Source organism: Trichechus manatus, unplaced genomic scaffold (assembly GCF_000243295.1).
Source record: "Trichechus manatus latirostris isolate Lorelei unplaced genomic scaffold, TriManLat1.0 scaffold00118, whole genome shotgun sequence".
Classification (NCBI taxonomy): domain Eukaryota; kingdom Metazoa; phylum Chordata; class Mammalia; order Sirenia; family Trichechidae; genus Trichechus; species Trichechus manatus.
Genome location: NW_004444054.1, coordinates 2204579 through 2224783, shown reverse-complemented (window position 1 = coordinate 2224783; position 20205 = coordinate 2204579). Strand labels below are relative to the sequence as shown.

Sequence of the window (20205 nt, the reverse complement as noted above, 5' to 3'; positions counted from 1 at the left end):
AGAACTGCCCCATAGGGTTTCCAAGGCTGTAATCTTTACTGGAGCAAATCCTCAGGTCTCTTCTCCCTCAGAGCCGCTGGGTGAGTTTGAACTGCCAGTCTTTCAGTTAGTAGCCAAGTGCTTAACTGTTCAGCCACCAGGACTCCTTCAGAGAGGGGCTAGGAGTAACTAAATACAGTACCTGAAATACAGTAAGCCACGTGGTAAATGGTAAGCTGTTACCATTTTTGCTTTTTTATTCACTGTACCATAGCATACTCTGGAATCTCAGACTCACAGGGGCTTCCTTTGTATTATGTTTTTAATTCGTACAGCAAGTATGTATTTGAACACCTGCAATTCTATATACTAGCTACCCTTCTTCCCATCATTAGCCTCTCTCATAGCTTCAAGATTATGAAATCTTCAAGGGATTTCATATTAGTCTTTGGTAATTTGGGCACCAAGCACAGTGGCTGTCTGAGAAAGTGTTTGAATAAATGAGTGATTTAAAAAAAGGTTTATGAAATATATATAATTACTGTAGTTTTAGCCCTGCAATTGTTCGAGTAATTTCTATTTTAAATCAGTCCTCCTTAGAAAAATGAATACATTTCTCTTCCCCCTCATTCATTTTTCTTGTACACTGCAGTTTAAAAAGATTAAAATGGCATTTATAAATCCGTAACTCTAGAAAATGAAGGGAATATGCTTATCTATTTTAAAATTCATAGCATGGCTCAAAATAAGTCACTGATCAAATCTAGATCAAGTAGTGATTTTAATTCAATATTATTTTTGGAAAATGCTATTCATCTTCAAATGCAATTAAGAAAAATAAGCAGAGACAGACATATAATACCATATGAATTTTTAGCAAGCTGAGAGCTTCCTTTTTTTTTTGAGATAATTTTAGATTCACATGCAGCTGTAAGAAATAATAGAGATCCCATGTACCCTTCACTCAGTTTTGCTAATGGGAACATCTTACACAGCTATAGTACAATACCACAACCAGGAAATGGGCAGTAATAAAACCTACAAACTTTATTCAGATTTCTTCAGATTTCTGTGAACTGATATGTGTGTCTGTGTATCCATTTGTAGGAGCCCTGGTGGCACAGTGGTTAAGAGCTTGGTTGCTAACCTGAAGGTTAGTGGTTTGAACCCACCAGCCACTAAGCGGGAGAAAAATGTGAGTCTGCTTCCGTAAGGATTTCAGCCTTGAAAACCCTGTGGGGCAGTTTGATCCTGTCCTGCAGAGTCGCTATGAGTTGGAATTGACTCAACAGCAGTGGGTTTTGGGTGTATCTATTTAGGTCTATGCAATTTTATCACGAGTAGATTCCTGTGAACGCCACCATGGTCAAGACATACAGATCAGTTCTATCACAGAGATCCCTGTGCTGCCCCTTTATAACCTCATGCCCCCTAATCTTCTTCGCCTTATACCTCCTTCCTAACACCTGGCCACCACTAATCTGTTCTCCATCTCTGTAATGTTGTCATTACATAGATGGAGTCATACAGTATGTAACCTTTTGGGGTTGACTTTTTTTCACTCACCAGAATTCCCTTGAGATAAATTGAGAGCTTTTTAAAAGTGATTTGCAAAGAGGGCCTAACACCTTTCCCGCTGGCCACTTGCTTGTTACTGTCCTTTAGCAAAACAGCTGGAATGAGCACTGCATATAGTAGAGGCGCTTCTGCTGATCAGTTTCTCCACGAACTTGCATGTGAAATAGTCCCCCACTACTCATTTCATTCTAAGAGACTCTCCCAGGAGAATCTGGGAATTCCTTTTCTGATCAGCCTGCCGATTTCTCAGTGGGAAACAGCCGTATTTCTCTTAAAGGGCATAGTCCATCTCCATAATATCTGTTTCATTTCCAGTCACATTCCAGTCTGCTCCAACTTCCTTTCTCCCTCTTTCCTTCCCCTGCGTTTTTCCACCCTAATTGGAAACAAGTTGTTTGAATTAAGTTCTAGATGAGATTCCTCCCAGTTTATATAATCTGACAAAAAAAAAAAAAATTGGTAATTTGACTGAAAACCTTTTAAAACTTGAAATCACATGCGTGGAAGGGTTCTTGTTGTTTCCATTGGCCTCACTGGATACCATCATGGTAGTTGTTACCTCCCTAATAGTCTTGTTTTGATTTGTTTTGCCTCAAAAGTAATTATAAAACATGTAATTCATTTGGATGCTCTAAACCCCATGCCCTGGGAATTTTATTACACAATAGGAGCTCTGTCTCAGACCAAGTCGTTCAGAGCCCTTACTGATCATCTATCTGATTGTTAGACGAGCATGTACATGAAATGTGTCACATTTTAAGCTGTAAATGAGAATATTGTTTTTAACCCATTGTCAATGTGTCGGATCCCACTATACAAGCAGAGATTCTTTTAAGATATTTTATAGATTGACAGCTTGGCTTCAAAGAAGTAAGAAGGTCTTTCTCTCATTCAATGTTTAAATAGTTGAGACATTATTCTTTAAAGGGAACTAGCTCACGTTTATAGGAATTGCTGTACATTTACTGAAAAGAGCTAGAATTGACATCTTTAATCTGAACACGCCCGAGAAGGTTTTTGCTGTAAGACAGTAAAATCTGTGAAAGCTGGAACGTGTGTAAGGCAGAAACATGTCAGAGAAGGAAAACTCAAATGTTTTCCATTAAAACGAGTGATAACAAAAGTAGTGACTGCACCCTGTCAAAGGCAGGAGAGTTTTGAGAGCTGGAAAAACAAGGCAGTCCTGTCGAGTTCCAGCTCTCACAGGTTTCACTGTATATGAACTTAACCACTGACCAACCTGTGTCTTCAGGTGTTTATCTGGATGATTGCTTTCAAGGTGTTGTCTAAATGAAATGATGGGGGATTCGGTGTTTTGGTGTTCTCATCCTAAGATGTACTTGACTGCAGACTGAGGCAGAGTCATGCTTGTGGCCTAGGAACAAGGTCTTCTCATAGATATCAATGTAGGACCAAGTCAGGACCCATTCATTAATCTTCTCTATCAATAACCCAGTCTTTTTCTTTACTTGAAAACTAGGTACAGTGTACAGGTTAATATGGTCACTCAGAATTAATTTTACTTGTCAACATGCCTTACTAAATGATAGCATTTCTATAAACTGTGGCTTGTTGCTGACAGTAAAGCTGCAGAGTCCAGCAAATTAAAGATTGAGGTGTTTGCACAATGGAACTAACCACACGTCCACATGACTACTTAGAAAAGATTGTGTTCCGTTGCATTTTGCCCACTGCACTGTCCGTGTGCTAGAATGCCCAGAATCCTGAAGCCTGGATTTGAATCTTAGCTCTGACCTATCCATTCTCCATTTCCACTGCATCTTGAAACTGAAGAAACTGCAACGTTGGTCAGTCAGTAATTGTGGAGTACATACTATATGCCAGGCACTGTCCAGGCACGGGCTGTGATTCAGGCAATGTGTTACTTTACTCAGCAGCTTAATTTTGCGTGTTTATTGCTTTTATTTTCATTTGTGGGTTTAAGCTTTTTTCATGAAGCAGTCTTTAACTTTTACTGTCAGTTTTTCTTTCTGGTTAAATAAACATATGGCTGAATTATGATGAGGGACATAACTTCTTAGACATTAATGACTAAAGGATCCTTGTAAAGTTGTTTGGAAAAGATCCCATGTTAGTTCAGAGCATAATATGTATTTGTCAGTATTCATACATGAGGAGCACAGCCATGAATGCTCTGCATAGATGTTAGGTTCCTTGGTTGAAGAATCATTGATTACTTATTTGCCATAGGACATAAATAAAGTGGTGCTTTCTTACAATTTAATCATTTTTGCAAACTGCTACTTGAACTTTTTTCAGGTAGAACTTGCAGAGTTTCTGGATCATATTGCTTCTTTACAGCAGTGTGATTTCATCAAATCTCCTTTAGTAGGCTTTTTGGTCTGATTTCATTGACTTAGGAAAGGCATAAGAATCTCTTACTGGATATATTGAAAGGATCAAGGTGTTTTTTGTTTTTCCCTTTTATCTTTTTAAAAACTTTTATTGTGATGTACAAACAATACAGGTTCTCATGGAATCCAACTGAAGGTGAATGCAGAATTATTTGTGTGTATGTATGTTTCTAACTTTCAACAAATTATCAAATTGGCGAGGCATTGGTAGTAGCACTCATGACATGGGGTAGATAATCATCAGTGGCCCAGTATCTTGATGGTGCTTCAATACTTAGGCATCAGTCTATTCTCCTTGGGAACACTGGCATTTTAAAGATTTTTTGGTACTTTTTATAAGAAAAAAAGAATTGGTAACTGAAGAAGAGCGCTTGGGTAAGCTGGGATCTGGCACAGTTGAAACTGGAACAATGACACCCTCTGTTCTCTGCATGTAAAGAATCTGGGCTAGATTGCTTGGTCCCAGGGCTCCGCTCCAGACCAGACCTAAATTTAGGGCATCTTATTGACTCTCTTAACAGAGGCCCAGAGGTGTGGAAAACCATGTTTATAGTTCTGTGAGTTAGGGGAAATGAATTTTTATTTTATTTTTTAAATAATATCGAATGAGTCAGAGCAGGTAAAACTTACAAAGTGAGCATTTTGGAAAATATGTTAAAAATAGTATAAGAAGCCCTTGGGGTACAGTGAGTGGTTATGGGCTTGGCTGCTAACTGAAAGGTTGAAGGTTGAAATTCACCCAGCGGCTCCCCAGGAGAAGGACTTGACGATCTGCTGCCATAAAGATTACAGCCTAGGAAACTCTATGGGGCAGTTCTGCCCTGTCACATGGAGTCACTGTGAGTCAAAATCGACTCGACGGCATCCAGCAACAACAAGCAAATACATACTAGCTTGGAAATGTAAATCCAGTGGATCTCAGAATTTTTAGTTCCGTTATCCCCCTTAGTGTTCTTACTGTGAGTGAATCTCTGACCTTTGTCACATGCCCTGCTCTCCTACTAAAAAAAGAAATTATCATACAGTTTGAGGTTAAAGGAGCTACTATTACTGATTCCTCTATTAACCATTAATTTGGTTCATTTTTTTTTTAGGTTTGAATAATTTTTGTAGGATAAAAAGTTATACATAATTTCATGTTTTCTCTTATTTTTTTAAGGAGTACCAACTAAGTTTTTTTCTTTTTTAATGATGAGAATTTTGCAATAGAAAATTTGTATTTTATGGTAATAGTTATAACCTACACAAAAGTCCAATTCTGAGTACTGTTTAGGTAGTTGAATTTAGAAGCATATGCATTTTGGTTTTCTTTTGTTCATTTATTATGGCATATGTATGCGTGTATTTATTATTTATATACTAGAAGATAAAATCATATACTTCGATTTCCATTCTAAAAAAAGTTTACAGAATTTAACTAAATAAAATAAGCAGAAAGTGGCATTAGCAATAATTTATATTGTGATTGAAATAAAAAAGCCTTTGGATCTTTTTTTTTAACTTTAAATTCCAAGATTTATATTAAAAGAATCATTGTTTTTTCCCCCCCAGATAAATTTGCGCCTCATCTTGGTAAGCGGGAAAACAAAAGAATTCCTGTTTTCTCCTAATGATTCTGCTTCAGACATTGCAAAGCATGTGTATGACAATTGGCCAATGGGTGAGTGACTTTTTTCTCTTGAGAGTGAATAATGTTAATTCTTTATGTCCCCCCTTGTTTAACAAAAGTTTTAAAACAGTGACAAATATATAAAGTACAAAAGCACAAACAAATAATTGAGAATGTGGGGCCCAGACTTAAAGGGGAGACCATTGTACCCTTCCCTAGATTTTACCCTTTGCCTCTCTCATTGCAAAATGCAGGTGAAAGTAGCCCAGTGCAGAAGATCCCGGCTTTTGCCTTCGGACTGTTTAAATGTAAATGAAAAAATGTATTTTAAGAAGAAAAACTCAAAGTAGTTAATATACACACACTTTCGTATCTGTATCATATCTACTATACCAAAACAGAAAGTGAAAGAAAAGAAGAACTATCTTTAACAGATCATGATATATTCTCTTTGGTCTACTCTATACGTAGCCTGTTTAAAATTGAGTTTTATTCAAAGTTAGTTTCTAATTCCATGTCAATTCCTGTGTTCTCTGAACAAAGTCAAGAAGCTAGAAAGCCCACTTAATGTTTTCATTTTCAAGACAGCAGGTATCCATGACAAACAGAATTTTGAGTGAGTGTGGGGGGCGGGGGGTGGAGGGGGTACTCCTTCCTTGCTGTGATTCTGTTCTACGTAGGACACTGTCTCCTCCCTTAACCAAATCTTCAGCTTATGATCTTCCTTTGAACTTTCCCCAAGTGTCATCTTGGCCCTTTTTATGGCAGGCACCAGTCATATGACTGTGCCAGCTGATTTCAGCTAATTTTACTAGCAGAAGCAATTTAGACTGTTAAAGACTGAGACTTGTTTCAACAAAGAACACAGTGTGTATACAAAATGAATCATTTAGATCAGTGCTTCTTAACCTTAAATAATATATGGAGCCTTTTTAGAGGAAGAAAATTCTCATAGGTTTCCTAACTCTGACTTTAGCTATTTTTTATTATCATGTTATTTGTTTTAAAATGTATAAACATAAAACCCAGTTAAAACTCTTTATGCTTATAGCTTGTATCCAACCATAAAACTAAAACCGATCTATAAAGAAGATGCAACTATAACTCTAAAACCAATAATAATCAAATTAACATTAATGTACCAGGTGATGTATTTTTGCTGAAACCACATCAGTACTGGCACTGTGAATGCGGTACTGTTGAGTTTGGCGTGCTGACACTCCTGCATTTTGTGATGACTCAATTATCTGCCAGTTTACCACAGAACCTTCGTTTATACAGTGTACCAAGTTGTCATTCAACCTTCATTTAGCAAGAATGCATCCTTTAAGTATTAGGTTAACCTCTGTTCTTTTCTCATTAGCCCCTTGACAATTAAAGTAGTACTACTTGGCACCAGGACAATCATAAACAGAAATGCATACGTCGGTACCAAAATCCCAAGGCTCTATTTGATTGTAAGGTGATTCTTTGAATGACGTAGATAATCTCTTCCAGATTATCATGAAAATGAAAATACAGTTTAAAAATTCTTGAAGAGGACTTTGAAAACCAAAGGATCTATCTTTGTGGGTTCTCAGACCTGAGTTTAGGAAACACTGATTTAGACAAATACTTTCATGTACTGGAACATTCTTCCCATCAGTAGCCAAGTGAGTCAGTGCTAGTTAGTCAGGGAGGGACTGAAGCTAAAGGCTGTCACTAAGAAGAAGTTTCAGAAAAGTAAATTGACTAAACGTAGGGCTCATAGAATATTGAGTTTTCTTCATAACCACGACAAAGAGGTAACCTTCAGTATGAAAAGAATTTTAAATACCTGTCTGATAGTGATGTTCTGCTAGCTCTGTTCACAAGATTACTTTTAGTCAGTTTCAACATCTAGAGATACTGTAGAAAAGATAATAAAAGAAGACCAATAAGGTATCCTGTGCTCCCTCCCCAAAAAAATTATTTTATTTTGGCAATATTATTACTTGAGGTAAGAAAAAATACTTTTACCTTCATAATTGACTTAGATTGTTAAAATTAGTTTTATTTAACTTCTTAAAATTCCCCGATTAATGGTCAACAAAGGAGAGACTCAGTGCAGCAGGTCTTTGCCATAAATAATATCTCAAAGAATGAGCTGTGTTGAAAATTGATTATATCAACCCTTGGTTCATATTTCCACATAAAAGTTTTTGATTCCCGGTCTTTCCTCAGTTTGCCAAATCTGTTCAGCATTTTTAGACACTGCAGGGAATAAAAAATAATTTTAATTCCTATAAAATATTTAAACAAAGTACATAGGTCTATAATGTATCACATGAAGTACTAAAGGTCAGTAAAGGAAAATATTTACTGATGCTAATAATGTGTAGTAAATATTAAATCCATACAAGAAAATGCTTTGTACAATGTACTTCTGGGAGGAATTAGTTTTCTTTAGCATATCCTTATGCAGTTTAGTGAAAAGATTGCTAATAGATGGAGTAGTCAGACACATAGCTATTATTGGGCCAGATGTACTCCCCCCGACACACACAAAAAAAGTCCACTAAATATATGTTACTAAAAGCTGGAATTCCTCCTTCATCTTTAAGCATTGTCCTTCTGTGGGTGAGTCTCTAAATTTCAGATCCTTCAAGGCGGGGGGTGGAGGTGGGGGGAGGGAATAACCAATGAAGCCAGAAATCAGGATGCTCTTTTTATAAGATAATGAAATATGTGGATTCAAATTTCTGCATCTCAAAATAACACTTCAAATATTTGTAGAAATTGCACTTGCAGAATTTCATATTAACTGAGAAATTTGTATCTTTAGCCTTTTTTCTCTGTGGGTTAGACAATTACTGCCTTTTTTTTTTTCTATCTATGGAACACTTCCATCTAGACCAGCAATATCCTAGTAACCAGTAATTTGAGGACCAGTGAATTCAGTGTAATCCATACTAAAGTGTTAAGAGCTGATTTTATCTTTCTTGCTCAAGAGGAGAGACCTGGGATAAATGGCCACAAAGGAATGCCAGAGGGTAGGGAAGAGAAACAAGGAAAAAGCCCCAGGAATGGGCTGAAGACCGTCACAGATCCATCCCCCCAACTTTCTGCCACACCTGGGTCACTGAGAGGCAGCGGTTTCATCAAATTTTAATTCATATTCATTTTGACCCTCCTCTTTCTCTGCTGTTACTCACTCTTTTCAGAATATTTAGAACTTTTTTTTGCATTGATCGTTGTCTCCTTTTATGGGAAACAGCCATCATAATAGAATTTTTGACAAAGACGACTGAGGAATTCTTACATGTTTATTAAGATCCGAGCTTAAATAATTACATCTGCAAGTAAATGAAAATTACTGACTCCACGCCCTGTTCATAAGCGTCTCGTTCGCATAGCACGAGTATCCTTAAACCATTATTTTTTTGTATCTGATTTTTTTTATTGTAAAAATATACATAATACATTTGACAATTTAACATTTTTCACGTGTACAATTCAGTGACATCAATTTTATTACACCACTAATATTCATTGCCTAATTTTCTGTCACCATAAACAGAATTGTGTCTAATTTTTAAAATAATTTTTATTGTTGCAAATTTACACAGCAAAGCATGTCGTCAGTTTCTACATGTACATTTCAGTGACATTGATTACAGTCTTTAAATTGAGCAGCCATTCAAACCCTTCTTTTCCTAGTTATTCCTCCATAATTAACAAGAACTCACTGCCCCTCAAGCTTCCTGTCTAACCTTAGGAGTTGCTGTTGTCAGTTTGATCCCAGATAGATAGTTTTTTAAAAGAGCACAATACTCAAGGCAGACATTCTTTACTAATTAAGCTAAATTATTGTTTGGTTTAAAGAAGACTTCAGGGAATATTTTTGGTTTAGAGTTTAAGGCTTAAACCGTTATTTTAACAGAGTGATGTTCCATACTTTTCTATAACACACGTTATATGCTGAAATTAAATATTCTGTTAGCCATCCAGCCCACCAGTTTAGTTTGTCTTTTGGTTATGTTTGTGTACTTCTCTAGCTTTATTTGTAGATTACCTTCTAATATACGCTGTATTTTGTGTTTCTTCTAAGTATATTCTGGGTAAAATGAACTGAAGTTGTGTCTTCTGTAATATTTACTAGTTGACTTAAAAAAAGACAAAGTAATAAATCAGTATTATCCAAAAGTAAACACTTAATTTTTTTGTTATTTTCAATATCAATTTATTAATTCATTTAAAAATCTTTATTAAACCTATTATTTCAAGCCTTGAATATACGTTTTAAACAGGTTACAGTAATGAAACATTATAGTCCTCTCTGTTGATAACAGGTAACTGAAATTAATTTTCAAATGGTATCTCTTTACTGGGATTAGATTTTTCTCAACTCATTTGCTTTAATTTTGTAAACTTCAGGACTACAACTTGGCACCTTTTAGTATCGTTTACCAGGCGAAAACTAGTCTTGTTATTTAGTGAGAAGAACAAGCAGGGAACAAGGCTGCCGTCAATGTGTGCTTAGCGGTGTCTGAATTATTTGGAATTTCAAAGCGTTGTCTTTGTCACACTGTCTGGTTGGGATCTGAATTTGTAGAACAGTATAGTAGTACCTTAATTATGTGTTGAAATGCACCTGACCACCTCACTGGATTCTTTTCAGACTGGGAAGAAGAACAAGTCAGCAGTCCAAATATTCTACGACTTATTTATCAAGGACGCTTTCTACATGGAAATGTCACATTAGGAGGTAATAGTCACCTTTGTAATGGGATTTAATGTCTGTCTCATGATGACACTCTTTCTTCCTTTTAAGTGCTACTGTCTTTGATTTTACTAAAAATTATAAAGTCAAAGTCAATATGAATTATGTCCATTACTTTGGTATGCTTAGGTGACGTAAGTGGTTAAGAGTTCGGCTGCTAACCAAAAGGTCAGCAGTTCAAATCCACTAGGCGCTCGTTGGAAGTCCTGTGGGGCAGTTCTGTTCTGTCCTCTATGGTCACTATGAGTCGGAATCAACCCGATGGCAACGGGTTTGAGTTTGGTTTTGGTTTATATTTTGTATTCTGTTAAATTCAATTTTAGTGCCATGAAAGTGTTTCTTACCTTGTAAAATAAACTCTATCCCATTATAAGTGGGAGTCCATACTTATTATTTTATAAATGTTATTATTTTATTATACTTCTGAATAACAATTTGAATGTATTATTTTCTAGTTAAAATAATGCACACAGACTAGAAATAGTTTATAATTGGTTTTCAAACATAGTAATAAATGGATCTTTCAGTTTGACTCTAAATGATATAATTGCTAATCATATGAGAATAAAAGTAAATGACTAAAATTAGAGAGGCAGTATAGTGTAAATTGAAGAGTAAATTCTGGAACCAGACCGTCTAAGTCGTATCTAGTTCCACCGCTTACTGGCTGTGTAACCTTGGGCAAGTTACTTAACCATTCTGTGTCCCAGTAGCCTCATCAATAAAATAGGATAACAGTAGTGCCTACCTCATAGGTTGGGAGGGTAAATTAGTTTATATATTCAAAGCATTTAGAATAGTGCTTGGCACATTAGTAAACTCTCAGTTGTGATTGGAGAAATGTAGCTCAATGGCGCCCCCTTCTGGGGTACATTTTCTATCTTAAGCAAAGTTTTTGTTCTGTTTTTTTTGTGTATGTCTTTCTGATATACTCAGATAATTAGAAATTTGAAGGCAATTAAAGGTGATTCATTTAAATATGTTTTTGTTTAGTCTTTCATCCTCTCTACTGGACAGTGAAATATTCAGTCCATTTTTCTTTAAAAGTAGAATATGTTTATTCATTCACCATGTATTTATTGTGTTCTTCCTGTTTGCCAGCCGTTGGGGATACAGGGCTGGACAACATAGCATCTAGAGCTCTAGTATTATGGAGGAGAAACAGAAATGAAATCCACTTTTAAAACACTGTGTGGTAAGGGCTGGAGTAGATGTTTGCAGATGACATGACAGTAGCGAGTAGGTAGAACAAGTCCCGATATACTCTCACACACAACAAGTTTTGGGGGCAGTGGGGTAACTGGTCTAAAAAGTGCTTCTGTCTACTGCGAGGTATCTGCTATTTAAATAAAGCTTTATTTTGTTTGTGTTTCTTCTTCTTCTACCTCTTTGTATGATTAGAGGGACCAACCTTTAATGAATTAATTGAATATAGCTCTCTGGCTATATTGTGCATTCATTAAGGATGGGGCCATATTTAGCCCCCCCCCCCTTTTTTTAACCCCCTATAGCTCACACAAGAACTTGAGTGAATTAACAGTTGGTAAATGTTGCTTAAGGAATCCTGGTTGCACAGTGGTTAAGCACTCGGCTGCTAACTGAAAGGTCAGCGGTTTGAACCCACCAGCCACTCTGGGAGAAAGATGTAGCAGTCTGCTTCCATAAAGATTACAACCTTGGAAACCCTGTGGGGCAGTTCTGCTCTGTCGTGTAGGAGTTGCTCTAAGAATCGACTCAACGGCAATGGGTTTGGTTTGTTTTTTTTTACTGACTGTAGATAATACAGAGACAGCACACGGGGATAACAACTGTCTTCAAATATTTGCAGGACTGGTGTGGGAGAAGGCTTCAGCTTGCTCTGTGTGGCCCAGTGTGCTAGACTTAGAGCCAATAGCTGGGAATCAAAGGCAGACAGATTTCTATTCAATATAAGGAAAAAATTCTGAACACATTTAGCCTCCTAAAGAAAAAATGGACTGCCTTGGGAAAGAGTGAGGTCCTTGTCATTGGTTATATTCAAGCAGTAGGTGACTGAGATCGTGGGAATACATATTATAGGGAGGAGTCAGTCATCACTGAAGGCTGAAGTGGATGGCCAGACTGGGAAACCTGGGCATTCTCTGCCATTCCTGAGATTGTACGGCCCAGTAAGTTTCAGGTTTACATTTTTGGTTATCAAATCTCTTAAAACATAGCCTTGAATCCCCTTTTTTGAGATGGAACTTTTTAGACATATATAGTTTCAATCCACTAAAGTAAAGATGTGGTAGCAGTCTTAGTAACTGGAGGACAAATAAGAATAGTATCAGCTAAAAGTTGGATATTCAGTACATTCCAGATCAGTGCTTTCCCAAGTGTGATTCTTAGACTGTGGGTGCGAGAACCACCTAGGATGCGTATTTAAAAATGCGCATTTCCCCATCCCCCAACTCACACCTCCCAATCTGATACTGAATTGAAATCCCGGGTGATTTTGATTGACACTAAAGGTCTGTTCTGGAAATACTGTACAGTGTCATAGTAGAAAGCAGCTGTACCCACAGTGAAGGAAAAGCATTTTAAAGTCCAGTATCTCTCTTCCTTCACCTTTAATACTGTAAGCATCAATATCTACTGGTTCTAGTTAAAATTCAAATGGAGAAAAAAAACAGTCCCCACCAGTCAAATGCGTAGCTTCAGGTATAAGCCACTCAGCATCTGTCCAGTCCTGTGCAACATTTCTTTAAATTTACAGTTCAGTTCACTCATGTATTTCTGAAATTCATCTTCCTTGGCATCTCAGAGTGATGATCCTGGTAATGCTTCTTGGTGCCAAACTCTGAACTAAGCACTTTCCATGCATTGTCTCATTTAATTGACACAGCTGTAAGGGGCAAATAATAGAATTAATATCTAGGTTAAGGGATCCATTTACGGTTACTACCTAGTGCCGTCAAGTCGATTCTGACTCAGTGACCTCACGTGACAGAGTAACACTGCCCCATGGGGTTTCCAAGGCTGTCATCTTTACAGCAGCAGACTGCCACGTCTTTGTTTTGCAGAGCGGCTGGCGGGTTCAAACCACCAAGCTTTCGTTTAGCAGCTGAGCACTTAACCACTGCGCCACCAGGGCTCCTTGTTGAAGGTTAAGGAGAGGGTGACTTGCTCGGTGTGCAGAGTTGGCAGAGACAGGATTATTAAACCAGGCTGGCCTACTGGAGCCAAGAGGATAGTATGAGAGTGACATACGGTTTGCTGTGTGTACATTTGAACTTCAGGTCAAGGTTCAGGTGTTGGTTAGGCTGTACTTATGCATTTGATGAAATTTTTAATATAAAGTCTTATTTGCATTTTAATGTTAAATCAGGCCTAGGAGATCACCCCTCTCTGCCCAGGAGGGAGAACTCTTTTTTCCCCCTCCTAGTGTATAGTGAAGGTATGCTGGGGCCGTGGTGCTTCATTTGAACGTCAGCACTTAAGAGAATGAAGTGTGGCTGTTCGTTGTTGTCATGGTTGTTAGGGGCTGTCTAGTCGGTTCTAACTCGTAGCGACCCTGTGTAGAACAGAACGAAACACCGCCCAGTCCCAAATCATGGCTGTCCAACTTTAAATAAAATGGAAACTTGCCTTGATTACATGAGATATAATACTGACAATATCGTAAAACAATATGTGTACTAACTGTTTAATGAGAAACTATTCTGTAAACCTTCATCTTAAATACAATAAAAAATAATATTGAGGATAATTTGGACTCTTTTTTAAAATTTAACTATCATCCTATAAGGGAGGATTTAAAACACAGGTAGTACGAGGGTCATACTTGCTAAGTAATGATCTTCAGCTATTTAGTTAGTGAAGATAAAGTAGTTTGGGATGTCAGAACTAAAACATCATAACTATGGACACAACTCTAGTAGCTGGCAATACGGGCTGCTTCTATTTTTAAACACAGAGTAACAAAGGGATTTGCTATGAAACTTGATGTTTGTATTTCCTTTAGTGGCTCATGAATACGTGAGCGTTTGTTATGTTATTGTTTCTATGTCTGAAATATGTTGTAATAACTTTTTTTTTTACTTAGGAGTGAGAAAAATCTTTGAAAAATTTGATTAGAAAACAATGATCTTTAATAATGCCAAAACTACCCTTTTTAAGAACATTATTTTCTAACTGAAGAATACAAGGTTGAGAATAAATATTTAAAATTAAGTTTGCCATTTCTTCTAGTCTTCGTTATAGTAGCCTGTTCAGTGCGGTAATTTTATTAGGTGACTGACATGTAATTAGATTTAGAAACAGATATCTCCCCATGTAAACTTTTTCTTAATCTAGAAAAAGTATTCTTTAAAAAAAACCAAACAAACCATTTTTATTCTTTTTGTTTTCCACCCTAAAGGCTATCTCTGTCATTAACTAATTATGTATTTTTTCAAATCCCTTTACTTAAACATTATGGATGTATGTGTCAAGCCAATGGCCATAGCTGGGAAGAATAGTTTTTTTGACTTGTAAAGGCTGTTTCTGGTAATATTAATCTGATTTCATTTAGTAAAGTAGGTGCTCTGCATGGTCAGAAGCTCAGTCTTTCGAGGAAAGCATACAGAAAGCAATCCATTTTTTAAATGTTTTCAGTTCTAGTTAGTGATTCCACCGAGTCACTGTGTATGTAACATATTGTTTTCTGCTTTTCACGTAGCGTTAAAACTTCCTTTTGGCAAAACAACAGTGATGCATTTGGTGGCCAGAGAGACATTGCCTGAGCCAAACTCTCAAGGTAAGCCAGGCCCTGGAGACATTCCTCGCTGGAGCCGCGGAGGCAGGCATTCCAGAATGTCTTGGTTTTTCTTGGACATTCTGAGGGAAAGGAAAATTTTGTAGTTTATGAATAGAGCTTGTCTAGCAAATAACCAGACATTTTGGAAACAGGCTAAAATTACAGGAGCGTTTGTTATAGCTTTTTAATTTAAAAAAATGCAAATATTAAAAAAGCAAAAACTGTTTCTTACTAGACTTGGTTCCCCCTCCAAAGGTAACATAAACAAGACTGTTCTTCATTTTCCCCAGGTCAGAGGAATCGTGAAAAGACTGGAGAGAGTAATTGTTGTGTAATCCTGTGAACACTGTCTGCCGTGTCTGCTGAGTGTGCGTGTTGGAGTCGTTGTCTTTCATGCTGCTGGGACAGAAGACACCCACCATTGCTTCAGAAACCCCTAGAACAGCCTGCCTGTCGACTCATGGAACTGAACTATTACACGAACACTGTCATCTTTTCTCATGAAAGTCAAAAGAACCAGGAACGTTTTTCACTATGATTTTTTGTTTCTCGTATTTTTGTTTATTTGAGCAGTTTTAAAATACGTTGGTTTTTGAATGCAGTCAACCTCCAGGGGAAAAGTTAATAAGTTATTTTCCATAGCAGAAACCATTTTGCTTCCACCAAAATGTTCATCACCAGAACTAACAAATCAAGTGTTCCAAATACAGTTTGCACTAAAAAAAAAAAAGATTGACATGATTTTGCCTCAGCAACAGAATTTGTAACATGGTTTATGGCACCTAGAAATACTCATAGATACAGTTCCACACTGGAAGACACTCAGCAGTTAGCAGAGTTAATTACTGGGCCAACTTGAGAGGAAAAAATGGAAACGAAACTAAAACGTTGGGTGAACCCTTTCCTACCAGAGTCAGCCTCGGGGCTGCGCTGGCACAGAGTCCTAGACTGAGTGTGACTACTTCACTGCAACACGTGGAAACGAGCAAACAAACAACAAAACGTGCCTGTTGTCTAAAGTGCTCAGCAGAGGGCTGATGAAACTCATTTTATTCCTTTACCACGTGCACTCTCGGGTCACAGTAACCGAGTGCTTATTTGTACCGCACAAAAAGGGACGAGAGTGCGTTTCCTAGCCTTAATATGGGAGGGGTAAATTCCTGTCGCTCATAGGCTTTTATGATTGTGCATAAAGATTAGAAAACCTCATTTACTGATCGATTTTATGTATTTAAATATCAGCAGATTGAATTTTTCCATAATTATTGCTCATCTGTAACGGTGTCCAGTGTCATGCATACTCATTAGAGCTCAATTGAATTCTTAAAAATTAAAAAAATAAAAATAAAAAAACTCCATAGCACTAATTTCGTTTCTTTATGTAGTTTGCATTTGGTATTAGTGCTTGCAATTGTATTAAAATCAAAAGCTGGTTTTTTAAGGCAGACATGATTTAGGATGCCATTCTTTCTTTTGTACCAAGAATTTAAAAATTAATATGCTAAAAATTTGCACAGCACTAAAGCATGAGCTAGTTTCATCTAAACCTGTAAAAATATAAAAGATTTTTATATTTTTTTCACTGGGAAGAAATCCTTCCTGGGTGAAATTACAAATATGTGTAGAATATATTTAATAAAAAAAACTTATAAAAATACCTAACTATAGAACTTAAATATAGATTGGCGTGTAGTATATAGAACAATATTCCATATAAATAACTTTAGCCTTTATAAAAATGAAGTTACAGGCTGGCATTATGTTCTGAACTTAGTGTCATGGCCCCTATGAACATGAAGTGTAACTGGTTTCAGACAGTCATCTTTGTTTAAATGTAATCAGGTTATTTTGTTCATTGTTAATGCTTTGATGAAAAGGCTTTATATGCAGTAGACCTAGGAAAATAGTGTTCATACTGATCAGAATTAAATTTGTATAGAGCAGAGTTTTAAAACAGATGTAAATAGCACTAAACATTTTCTTTCTGCAACCTGTACTTATAGATTCTTTCTGTAAACTAAATAAAAAAATATGGTAGTGCATTTTGGTGGTAATTTTCAAGGTCTTGATTAGGTCGATAATTGTTGAAGCACGGTCCCATCCATGTTGAATTTTTTTCTACTTTTCTTTCTGAATCCTTTCCCATTCCTCTGATTCATAATTTACCGCTGGTATCGGTGTGTGCCCAGTGTCCATCTGGCTCATTTGTGCACGGTCACAACAGTGGATGGAATTACGTCTCTGTCATCACGAAAATGTTACATTCAAGAGATGTTACATATTTACATGCTATGTTGACTGTAACGCCAGTGTGAATCCTTTCACTATTCACTAAAGAAGAGTCTGGTCATTACTTAATTGGCAATTAAGCCACTTATGGCTCTACTTTTGTAAAACAAACTCTTGGTAATTATTGTTTATACCTATTTTAATTCTGATCACTCATCTTTTTTTCCAAATTTAAAGACTATCAATTATTACTGAGGTTTTATGATGGTAAAAATATATGTGTATTCTCTACTGGTTTTCAAGATGTTTCTCTGGAAGTCCCCACATTATGTTTTTCCCTTCTCTTCCACAAGACCTCTCAATTTAGAGCTTGCTAAATGGGATAACCTGGTGCATTTGTAGAGAAAGAATTATGTCACTTAATATCAAATATCATAGTTGTGCGCACTGAAAAAGAATAAAAAGTAGCAAAATTATATATGGAAAACACCAAAAATTTAGATACCTTAATAGCATGTACATGAAACTACTTAACTACTCCTTTTAAGACAGTTCCTTGGACTGCCTGATGATTACAATGCCTGATTACAATATGATTGGTCCTATCCAAGGCTGCCGTTGAAGATCCCTCTGCCCAGAATAGCAGCTCGCTTATGTGAAGGCGAGATCTGACAAATCGAATCGTAACTCGCCTCTCTCCACTGAATTGTCCTAGACTTTGAGCAAGGCAGAGCTTCTCTTCTTTATTAAAACCTCAGCATGTCTCCCCAGTTGCAACCATTTGCTTTCTCTTCAACATATGTTGCTTCCTAATCTCCCCCATGAAAATGATAGTGTCTAACATCATCATTCACATTAAATGAGGTTTTCTCTTTACAAACATTTCTTCTTAGTTTTAATGAAGTCATCTTGACCAATGTTACAGTATTTCTGTTCTGATTGTGATCAAGTGTTTAATGTGAAAAGAAATTAAAACTTTCTTCATCTGTTGTAGAATATTTCCTTTCTTTTAAATGACTCCCATTCATTCTTTTGGTGTATTTTCCTGTTTTTTATTTCTCTGCTGTTTCTCTTTTTTCCTTTCTCCAGCTTATTTTATTACATTCTTGAGTAGAATTCAGCTTTGTGCCAGCCTTTACTCTGCCGTATTTTACTAAAAGCGAAGAGAAGTGACCAACCGAAATTTAGGAGGCTTTCCTACAATCTTGGTAGACAATAGGCAGACATGTCTTCACTTCTTTCCCATTATCGTTTTGTAGTGTAGTCACTTGTTAGCTGCACAGAGTAATTGAGGGGTGGAAGGAGAACTTGAGAAGAAGACATAGAACCTAAAATTATGGTTGAAATAGTTCGTGGACAAAATTCAGTGAAAAACATCTGGTTCTTAGATGTTGTTAGGTGCTGTCGAGTCAGCTCCAGCTCATAGTGACCCTGTGTACAATAGAGCGAAACACTGCCCAGTCCTGCACCATCCTCACAGTTGTTGCTGTGTTTGAGCCCATTGTTGCAGCCACTGTGTCTATCCATCTTATTTGAGGGTCTTTCTCTTTGTCGCTGAACCCTCTACCAAGCATGATTCTTAGATAGCAACGTTTAAACCAGTATTAGGTTGTAAAACAGATTTAATTTCAAATAATGTTGTTTTGTAGACATTGATGATGATATCAAATGTCCTTTATATATGTTTTTTATATTCTACTTCTTTTTCAAAATGACAGACTTAAAGAAATAAGGAGTAGACATAGTAAATCAGCCCTTGGAAAAAGGGATTGTCAATCTCTTTCGTGTGATCCAACCAATAACAAAGGAGAGGGCAAACACGTGTACGTGTGTATACGTGTTGTTGGTTGCCATTGAGTTGGCCCTGACTCATGGGATCCGCATGACAACAGAATGAAACGCCCTGCCCTGTGCCATCTTCACAGTTGTTGGTGTGCTCCAAGTCCATTGCTGTGTCCGCTGTGTATTTTGAGTGCCTTCCACCTTAGGGGACTCTTAGTGACCCCGTGTGACAGAGTAGAACTGCCCCATAGGGCTCCATATGTGTGTGTGTGTGTGTATATATAAGTATAGCTGCTTCCATAAAGATTCTACTCTGTCACATGGGGGTCCCTGAGTCAGAATCGGCTCGACAGCACCTAACAACAACATATTTCTTAAAATAGCAGCTGTGGAGTTTTTTTTTGTTCTGAAGTTTGTGGCAGAGATTTAACTGGCTTTGAAATCCACGTTCAAACAGGATTCAGTGTCTGACTTTCTATGTTCCTTGAGGCTTACTTTGGTATAAGGGAAGTCTACAATGTAGTGAGGGATTTTGCACTGAGGGGACAAAATCTAGAGGGAAAGGAATAGGGACTGGCCATAAGCTGAGTTGGCACCTCAAGGTTCCAATTGCTGTTTCTACACTGTCCACACCTTGCATATAATCATACCATTTTTTTGATTTACTCAGTTCTCAGCTTTCTACTAGATCAGAAGACAGCTTCTGATAAACAACAGTTTATCCAGCATTCAAGAGCCGGGGCTTGGTTCCCCTCACCCTCTCCCTCCCTTAAGGGAGAAAAAAAAAAACCTCGTCGCCATGGAGTTGATTCCGACTCACAATGACCCTATAGGATAGGGTAGAACTGCCCCATAGGGTTTCCAAGGAGCAGCTGGTGGATTTGAACTGCCAACCTTTTGGTAGCAGTCTGAGCTCTTAACCACTGTGCCACCAGGGCTCCCCCTTCCTTACAACATGCTTTTTACCTGGGATTGCTTAACTGAGTTCCACTGGTTAGGTGCCACTTGCCCCCAGTGATTCTTAGATGCATTTTAAAAAATTGATAATTTTAGCACTTCTCCATTTTGATTGATGTTGTCATTCAGGCCTCAGGTTTTAGAGACTAGCTGGACTTTGAAATCAGGATGACATTGAGTTGGGTGACTTTGAACAAGC

General features: G+C 37.2%; 1 protein-coding gene across 1 annotated transcript in view; it reads left to right on the top strand.

Moving 5' to 3' along the window:
- The window catches only part of UBL3 (ubiquitin like 3), an 83647-nt gene extending 67861 nt beyond the window's left edge, over nucleotides 1-15786 (top strand). Inside the window, exons 2-5 of the mRNA XM_004384154.2 lie at nucleotides 5484-5592; nucleotides 10181-10267; nucleotides 14961-15038; nucleotides 15329-15786. Of these exons, the coding sequence (XP_004384211.1) occupies nucleotides 5484-5592; nucleotides 10181-10267; nucleotides 14961-15038; nucleotides 15329-15381 (327 nt within the window). The 3' untranslated portion in view covers nucleotides 15382-15786. The remainder of the gene's footprint in view (nucleotides 1-5483; nucleotides 5593-10180; nucleotides 10268-14960; nucleotides 15039-15328) is intronic.
- The last annotated feature ends 4419 nt before the right edge of the window (nucleotides 15787-20205 follow it).